Source organism: Protobothrops mucrosquamatus, unplaced genomic scaffold (assembly GCF_001527695.2).
Source record: "Protobothrops mucrosquamatus isolate PMUCROS unplaced genomic scaffold, P.Mucros_1.0 scaffold_123, whole genome shotgun sequence".
Classification (NCBI taxonomy): Eukaryota; Metazoa; Chordata; class Lepidosauria; order Squamata; family Viperidae; genus Protobothrops; species Protobothrops mucrosquamatus.
Window position 1 is genome coordinate 259,170 of NW_015386199.1, and position 9,525 is coordinate 268,694.

The 9,525-nt window shown below is 35.5% G+C and overlaps 1 protein-coding gene across 1 annotated transcript in view; it reads right to left on the reverse strand.

Annotated features, from left to right (window-relative positions):
- CEP112 (centrosomal protein 112) overlaps window positions 1-9,525 on the reverse strand; it is a 223,309-nt gene that overhangs the window by 107,793 nt on the left and 105,991 nt on the right. The window contains exon 17 of the mRNA XM_015816958.1: window positions 4,052-4,282. Within this exon, the coding sequence (XP_015672444.1) occupies window positions 4,052-4,282 (231 nt within the window). The remainder of the gene's footprint in view (window positions 1-4,051; window positions 4,283-9,525) is intronic.

A 9,525-nucleotide genomic window follows, 5' to 3' on the forward strand; every position in this document is an offset into this window, starting at 1 on the left:
TACGCTGGTATCAAACGCTTCCTGGAAATCTCATATTTAAAGGACAAAATATTCAAGTTCCTGATTAAAAAAAAATGTTAGTGTAAGATAAGGATAACCTTTATTGTCAACTTTTACTGTGGGCACACTGGCACACATTAAAAGTGAAATTCTGTTGCCTGCTTTCAAAAGTGTACACATATATAACACACATATAGACATGTTATATACATATATATGTATATACCTACACCCTTATTAATCACTTTCCATCTTGAATACATAGCAGAAAGAGGAAGCTTGAGAGTTCTCAAGGTTGATACTGTATGGAACAAAACTGTGACTGAATCTAAATGTTCTGCTTTAGACATCAAGAAGTTTCCTCTTAGAAGGTAACAAGGAAAACAGGTCATGAAGACAATACTGTGGACTCTGCTCAAGCAACGCTAATATGCTAAGTCCTGGATGGAAGGGAGGGAACTGCCAATAATCTCTTCTGCCATCCTCATCACTCTCTGCACCGCCTTCCTGTCTGAAGCAGTGATACTTCCAAACCAGACTGTGTTGCAATATGACAGGATGCTCTTGATCGTCCCTCTATAGTAAGTGGTAAGGACAGGGGAAGAAAGATGTACTTTTCTCATGTGAAGCAGAAAATGCAGGCGCTCCTGCGCCTGCTTCACCAATGTCTTGTTAACTGCACACCCAGAAATTTGATGCTGCTAACCATCTCCAGAGGAATCATGAATACATAGAGAAGCGTGGCTGTGCCTGCATTTTTTGAAATGGACAATGATCTCTTTAGTTTTTCCAACATTTAAAACTAGGCTGGTTTTCTTACACCAGTTCACCAAACCCTCTACCTCCTTGCGGTAAGCACCCTCATTGTCATCTTGAATAAGGCCCACTACTGTTGTATCATCCGCATATTTCACAATATGGTTGGTGGCAAACCTTGCTTAACAGTCATGGATCAACAGGGTGAACAATAGCGGACTTAGGACGCAGCCCTGTGGAGAACCTGTGCTCAAGTAAATGGTGTTAGAAATATTAGTCCTAACTCGCACATACTGGGGCCTGTCAATAAAAAAATCAAGAATCCAGTTGCACAATGGAGTACTAAAGCCTAAAAAGCCCAGTTTGTCTACTAGATGCTAAGGAATGATTGTATTAAATGCCGAACTGAAGTCAACGAACAGCATTTGCACATGAGTATTTCTTTCCTCTAAGTGCTCCAGCTCAGATGGAGAACAGAAGAAATAGCATCCTCTATAGAGCGATTTGGATGGTAAGCAAACTGAAATGAGTCAAATGCTGGAGGGAGGCTAATTATTATACCAAACAAAGAAAAATAAAGATAATAAAAAAGAGATAAACAAGAAAGTATTTCCCCTCTGAGGTATGTCAACACTGTTCTGAGACATGTCAAGACTGAACTTCAATATTCAAGTTCCTATACAAGAACACAACTTCATAATATCTGATTCTGGGCCACACTCTCAGATTTTTCATTTGAACCAAAACATGCAAATTCAATTTATTGCAATCATGACAAGAAAAAATGCTGGGCAGAAGTGAAGTAAAAGTCAGACTAAATAGGAATGCACTTTATGTCAGGCCCCAAAGTAATGTATCCTCAGTTGTTTTAGTTTTGTAGCTTTCTTTGTTGCCTGCCATTCTGTTGGGAGGGGGGAGCCTTTGGGGATGCTTTGCACTGTCTGCTTTGTTGCCTTGTTGCCCTTCCCCCCCCCCCATGGAATGTCTCACCCTTATCTGAGAGATGGTTTGTGCTTGGAGCCAGAAGAAATTGAAAGTGAGAGAGACCTTGAAGAGCCTGCTGAATAAAACGGTTACCAAAACACGATGGCACCTATAGATTGGTTGGGATTCAAATGAACACCGGGACACTGGGGGGAGGAGTATTGAATGCTACTTTTAATATATCGCTTCGTGGGTTTTTCTCTCAGATCTCGCCTTGATTCCCTGCTGTCACTAGCCCCTAATAAAAGTTTCCTTTTGAGACAAGGCTTGTTTCAAGAGTTCTGCTTTCTTGGGTGGCTTAGCTGAGGTAGGTCCTTACACTTTATTGATAGTGTCTCTGGTACCCTGTTAATAATAAGTGAATACATTGTTAATAAGTCCTTGTCCTTATTTATTTATTAAATTTATTTATTAAATTTATATCCTCCCTCTCTCCCCAAAACGACTCTGAGCAGCTTAAAATATAGTAAAAATAGAGATATAAAAACAATGAAAACATAAAAACAGATTAAAATAGCAAGATTACATACAGACTAAAAACAATGGGGTCAGAATGGAGCAGAGGTAGTGCATTCTCTATCACTGCACCAATCACCTACAACCTACAATTTCTCCAACTCCTATCAGGGATTCAAAACAAATAAATCATATAACTTTCAGTTTACTCTTGCAAAACAGGAAGAATTTTTTTAACTGCTCTTAATCTTTACTCCAGTGCAGGAGTGTCTAGACCTTTAAATAACTTGGAAAGGCAAAGTCAGAATTAACTACATGAGAAAACCTGCAGAGTGCATCCACAAACCAATATCACAAATTCTTATAGACTATCACATACTTCCCTCTTTATTACACTGTTAGCAGATCTGCCTACACTTAATACATCAATTACACTTTGATAATAGGGAAGGGAAGAACTAAGTTTTATGGATATAACATAAAAGGAAATACAAAGGGAAAAAACCAGGAATAATTGATAAATGCATTACTTACAAACCCTTTAACAAGTAGGACATTTTAAATAAATTTGATTCCAGTTCAGATGGTGGGAAAGCCCAGGCCCTAACTGTATATTCATAGTTATAAATTGATTTGGCCCGAGTTCCTAATCTTAGTTTTTCAATTGCATGCTGGGAAACTGCACTCCATAAAAATGTTTTTATGTGTTTGATAAGTGTCCCTTCTGTCACATTACAAATTACATCGCTATGTCAACCTTTAGAAGGGCATTTGGTTCTGTATTTAAGGCTTTGGAGGAGACAGTTTGTATTCAGTTCTGGGGCCAGAGGTTAGACACCATTGGGGTATATCTCAATTTCCAATAAACTACGCTCTTTAAATTTTGGAATTGTGGTCTGAGTTAACTGGGCCCAAATGACTTCTTTGAGAATGGTTCCCATTATTTATTTGTTTGATTACATAGAATTAAAGAATTCCTTCTGGGTACTTTACATAAGAAAAAGCCAGAACAATAAAACAGAGACACAGATGATATACATCCAGAAAGCAACCTACAGAGTAGAATAAAATCACCAACCATGTTGTCCTTGAGGCCTAAGAGAACAGCCAAGTTTTCTGTGTCCTTGGGAACATCCTCATGATGGGAGCCATATGGATCTCTGGGGAAGATTGCTCCAGAGACCAGATGCAACAACAAGGGAGGCATGCCTCCAAAGTTCCAACAGATGACATTATTTGAGGGGATATAAACTGCCTCCATGCTACCAGATCTTATCAGAGAGGTAGAAACAACTGGAGATACAAGGTCCCACAAATAACCAGTCTCTATGCCATGTTTAAATAATCAGGCCCTATATATCCAGAAGCCAACTGGCAACTAGCGCAACTCATACAATAGTGGTATCACATAGGCATTCTGTGGCATTAATGCCCATGCTGCCACATTCTGGAGTTGAGATATTTTTGCTTCAGTTTGAGGAGGTGGAATGAAGTGCCTTATTGAATCGCCTCTCTTTGCTTCAATGACAATCAAAACTGGGGCATTTCAAACAAGTATTTTTCTTCAGCAACAGCAACATATGCGCAGATGCCCCAGTTACCCAGAGAAGTGATGTAACATGGCTACTCTGTTGTTTTGAAGCAGATTAGCTCTTTGTGTTATAGTTTGGATTTGCTAGAGGCTTCAATAAAGAACCGCTCCAACATCTATAGTGCTGGTTTATGAGCATTGTGCAAACTGAAGATAGTAACATACTATTCACACTTCTCGAACTTACTCCAACACTGATTTAGTTTCACATTAATTGTAATATCCCTGAATTGCAATATCTTAATCAGATATTTTTAGTCTTACCTTTTCCAGCGTCATTTCCTTTTCTGCAGCATTAGTCTTCCTCAGGTCCAGAATCATTTTTTCTGACTCATTTTTCTGTTTGTTCATGGCAGTCTCATGATCTCTAGAAGCTCTTTGTTTTTCTTCTTCCCGAAGAAGACTAAGTTCTACCAATTGCTGTTTTCTTTGAGTATTCACCTGAATCAGCTCTTCCCTCAGAGTATGGATCTGGGCTTCCATGTCACAGATGATCTTTAAAATAACAATACCACCAATCAACAAGAATAAATACTTTGGCTTAATTTTTATACAAACCCCCCCCCCCAAAGTCTGCATCGGTTAGAACAGAAGTTTGTCCTATCAAAAGTAGAAAAATGCTTTCTCAAATTATTGACATTTTATAGTGAGCCTTATAAGTAAGCCTCCGGTGAGAATACATGGTGAAGTAGACATCAGACGGTGAATTCTGGCCAGCGCAGCCTCTCTGGAAAAAGGAGAGATTGTGAGATTGCCCACTTTTAACCAGGACAGTTTTTTGTGGTTGGCTCATGAGTTGAGCAGCTGGAAGTTGAGGGATTTCAATCAAGCTCAAAGTCATAATGCAACCTACATAGACAAAAAGTTCAAAGAAACTTCATTTCTTAAACACTTTCAGTTGTCACTAGTTTAGATAGAGATTTTCTCAATGTAACATGAACCAGACTGTAATGCTGTCTGTAACTATGGAGATACTGACTGGGATATTAACTAACAACGGAGTGCCATTTGAGACAAAAATATTAAGGGCACAGGAAGACAAAGTAGACAAAGTAGATGACCTTATTTTGTTAAGGACCTGGATGTACTCATCTCTAATGATTTACGTTGTAAAGTTCACTGTTAACAGCATTGCTAAAAAAGCACTAAAAGTTGTGAATTTAATTCTATGAAGTTTCCCCCCCCCCCTGTAAATATTATATTGCTCATTAGAGCTTACAAAACATACACTAGGCTAATCCTAGAATACTATTCAGCTGTCTGGAATCCTTACCGCATATTGGACATTAATACAATCGAGCGAGTTCAGAAGTATTTTACACGAAAGGTCTTACAGTCTTCTGTCCATAATAGAATACCTAATGCTACTAGGCTTGAAATGCTTGATAGTTTAGAACTGTGATGCTTGCGGTCAGACTTAGGTACTGCATACAAAATTGTACATAGTAATGCTATACTTGTAAATTACTTTTTTAGCATTCATTGTAATGTAATGGAAGCAAACAACCACTTTAAACTTAATGTAAACTACTCTAAACTCAATTATAAAAAAATGATCTTTGTAACAGAATTCTCAAAGTCTGGAATATCTTACCTGATTCAATTGTCTTAGCCATTAAACTTCACAATTTTAATTCTAACTTAACTTCTGTGGACCTCACTCCATATTTATGAGGTCCCAAAGGATGTATGTGTAAGTGCACTGGTGTTGCCTAATGTCCCTGTCACATTTTGATTTTCTTATTTTCTTTGTTTGAATTTGTAATTTTTGTTTGACAAATAAATAAATAAATAAATAAATAAATAAATAAATAAAAATAAAATAAAATAAAATAAAAGGGAAGCTTGCCTTTTCTCTTTCTCTTGTTTGATACACTTTCATTTTTGAGTTATAATATAATGACAACCACCAGAAAAGCAGCAAAAGTAGTAGAAGGGAGGAGAGGATTGCTAGAGTAACGTGCGGAGAGAGAAATTATACCAGATTTGCTTCAGAACATGTTGAGCAATTGGCCAGTAAATTAGCTGTATCAATTGATATTGACAGCTTTTTAAAAAAAGAATGCTGAAAGACTTGTAAAGATGAAAGATGATAAGAACATGGAAAGCGCGGTAAAACAAGTGCCTGTAAGTTTCATATAAAACTAATGAATAGTGGAAACTTTCCAAAGTAAGACAAAGTTATAGACAGAGAATTGGAAAAAGAATTAGATCTGGCTCTATTGGAATTAAGAGTGAAAGAATTTTGTTTTGAGATTTAGAGCAATTTCAGAGGATTGTAGTGAAGATATTAGAGAAAACTTTAGCAATTTGGGGGAGGGGATGAGATGAGATAGAAATAGATAAACTATATAGAATAAATACAAGATTTGTGACAATAAGAAGTGTTCCAAGCAATGTTTAGATGCACTTTGTCAGACAGAAAAGAGATCAACTTTTGCAGTACCATTTAATACAAAACTGAAGACTGGGATTTATATTTGTGTAAAATAGGGAAGACATGAAATGATATATCCACACAAGCATTGAAACACACATGTATTATTAAGCAAATTAATAAATAATATTTTTTAATCTGGAAACAAATAATCCAAGTAGTAAGGGATGCTATACTCCCATACATTTGGGAATTAATATCAGCCATATCTATTGTATATTTCGAGATAAATATTTCCCTCTATACAGCATTTCCCGCTAGAATTGCTTTGACTGAATCCTATATTAATTTGTTTTCATTTAAATAAAAAATAAAACATGGCAGGCAGAAGATTCTTTAGTGTCTCAACAATTTCATAATGTTTTAAGAAAATGTTTTCAGAGTAAAATATGTATGATACAGAATAGAGATAAAAGAAAACTGTGGATTTAGCTTAATATACTTGTTGCTGTATCTTTTGAAATCACGAAATGTGAATCAGTTCCATCATATCTTTGAAGATGATTTTCAGAAGATGGAAGATATAAAATGTAATTATAAATATTTTAAAAAAAAATTAGATTACAAATACAATTGATAGATTGTGTTGAAACTTCCATTTATGTCTTTCAACTTTTGAAACCTATTTTTAGAAGTACCTACTATAAAAAGATTTTATGTTGCTGACCAATACTCTATTAATATAACATTTTGTGAGTTTAAAGAATCAAGATTGACAGATACAAATTATGTTAATATTCAGGTATCTGTTTAGCTAACTATTGTAAACCTCTTCAAAGTGCATCCTCAAGGTGTAAGATCACTGTTTTTATATGATACACTGCATTGTACTATATGCTACATATGGATATGAATCAGTGGAAATCCCTATATTTACATATATAAGAACACTTCCATTTTATTTCCCTTTTATTCCACTCTAACTACATACCAAAATTGGCAAAGTATTGGATTTAGACATTAAGAATGAATGCTTAAAACAGATTCATAATTAGTTCTAGAGCTCTACATTATATTTTATTTTTTCCCCCTTCAAAGCTTAAATATGTTCAACCAATTTTGAAATTCTTGATAAATTAACAATTCTGCACTGATGATGTTACCTAGTTGGGGTAATGAAATGTCTGAAAGAAAACAGCCAAGCTCAGAGAGCACCAAGGATCCCTCATTTCAACTCTGAGCTACAAATATTCTCTTTTATCAAATTAACAATTCTTTAAGCAATTTTCTTTTGATATCAATCTCTGAATGCCTTTGCAATTTTAGGAGAGAAACACATCAGTTAGGGAAGGTTTTCCTGATTATAATTCTTAGTTAATGGAATAATTTCTGTAGTTAGTCATTTTGTTGCCAATAATAACTTTCAGGGTCAAACATTTCTTTATATAAATATTTTGATAATAGTTTGGGTTTTTTTAAAGGGCAGATTTTTTATTGTTCTATTTTTGTGACTCATGTTGTAAACAATTGTTTGATTAAAGATTTCATGTCAGTATTTTAAAATGTTATGTGTGCATGTATATGTATTTATGTGCGTGTGTATATCTCTATACAAATTTTCTTTAATTAAAAACAACTTCCCTCTTAGAGATTCAATCAAATCTGAACAATTTTAAGGCCTATTTATTTCAATGGGACAATGATGACTGATTAAGACCTAAATATTCTGCATGGTATTGATATTATGTTCAATTACGGTTTCATGAACTTAGCATTTGGTTTTCTACATTGTGTGTTTACAGAGCTAAGGAAATGTTTACAAAAACATTTTAGAGAGGAACGCTATGTGTTGAAAGGCCTCAGGCAGTATAAGCCTGTGAAGGAAACTCAAAGGACAAGAAGAATCAAAACAACAAAGATGCTATGCAAAACTTACTGAAGCCAACACTGAGTTTCTGGACAAATGCTGATTTGCAGAACTAGGCTGATTACCGTAAAGAACAAGTAGTTCAGTTCCAAGGATATGGTACAACTAGATTGTAAGCAACAAAGAAATTAATCTGTATGCAAATAGTGCAAACTTCATACCTGCAATAGAAAAGATCTTTTAGAAAGAGAGAAGCAAATCAGAAGCTTGTAAAACTCACTTATTCCAGAGAGCAATAAGTATCCAGATTGGACTACTGCAATGTACTGTAAATGGGGCTGATCTTGAAGTGTCAGCTGCTGTAGGATATGGTAGTGTTATCTATAGATCTTTTTCTCCGTGTGACACCACTGCTTTGCGAGTTGCATCACCTACTAGTACATTGGATGCAATTCAGTGTGCTGGTAGTCATCTTTAGAGCCCTTCATAGCTTGGGGCTTGGTTATTTTGGGGGCTGTTTCTCCCCACTTGTTTCTACCCGTTCCGTCTACCTGGCAGAAGGAATATACTTTAGAATCTGCTGGCTAGTGGGACTTAGGAGAAGAGTCTTTTTCTGTTTTATTTATTTATTGAACTTTTATGCTACCCATCACCCCAACAAAGTGACCCTGGGCAGCAGTCTTTCTTATGACACTTGGCCTTTGGAATATCATCCTTCCAGAAATTAAATTGGCAACGTTCATATTGGGCCCTCCATAAGACTTTGAAGACATGGCTGTTTCCTCAAATCTGGGCAAAATGGGCATGGGATGGAGCTGAATGTTTGATTGTGGATTTATTCTCCACCTTCTGCCCAGCTGCTATGGGTTTTAGGTTTTTTTATATCTGTTTTTTTGCTGTTTTTAATATTGTTAGCCACCCAAAGTCATGTACATGAGATAGGCAGCCATATAAATCTACTAAATAAATACATTTGTGTTAAACTGTATAGTTAATACTTCTCTAGCCTAGTTTGTTTTAAAACACTAGAGCTCCAAATTCACCCATTATTCATTTCCAAATTCACTTATTAACCACTATTAGCCAAGAGTATCAATGAGATAAAAATAGAAGTAGTTATTAGTGGAATATGTCACTGTATTTACACTTTTTTTCCATGAGCAAATTTGCTTAAGGCTGCTAATAGAGAAAGAGAAACTTGAAAATGTGCAGTGATTCTGAATGAGATCATGGGATACAGCAAGTGGCTTTTAACCCCAATCAATAGTGCTTTTTTTGTCAAAGCTGCTGTTTCCACATTGTTTATACTATCAGGGAGGAAAAAAAATAAACAAATTTCTGTTGAAATAATAAATGAAAAATAATGTGTTAAGTATACAAGCACAGAGCCCCTTACATGTTGCTTATCTTGATGGGCATAGCAAGATCAAAAGAAGTACATGCATATAGTAAAAATACATGTACTGTATATCATTACATTTAGGATTTTTTTTT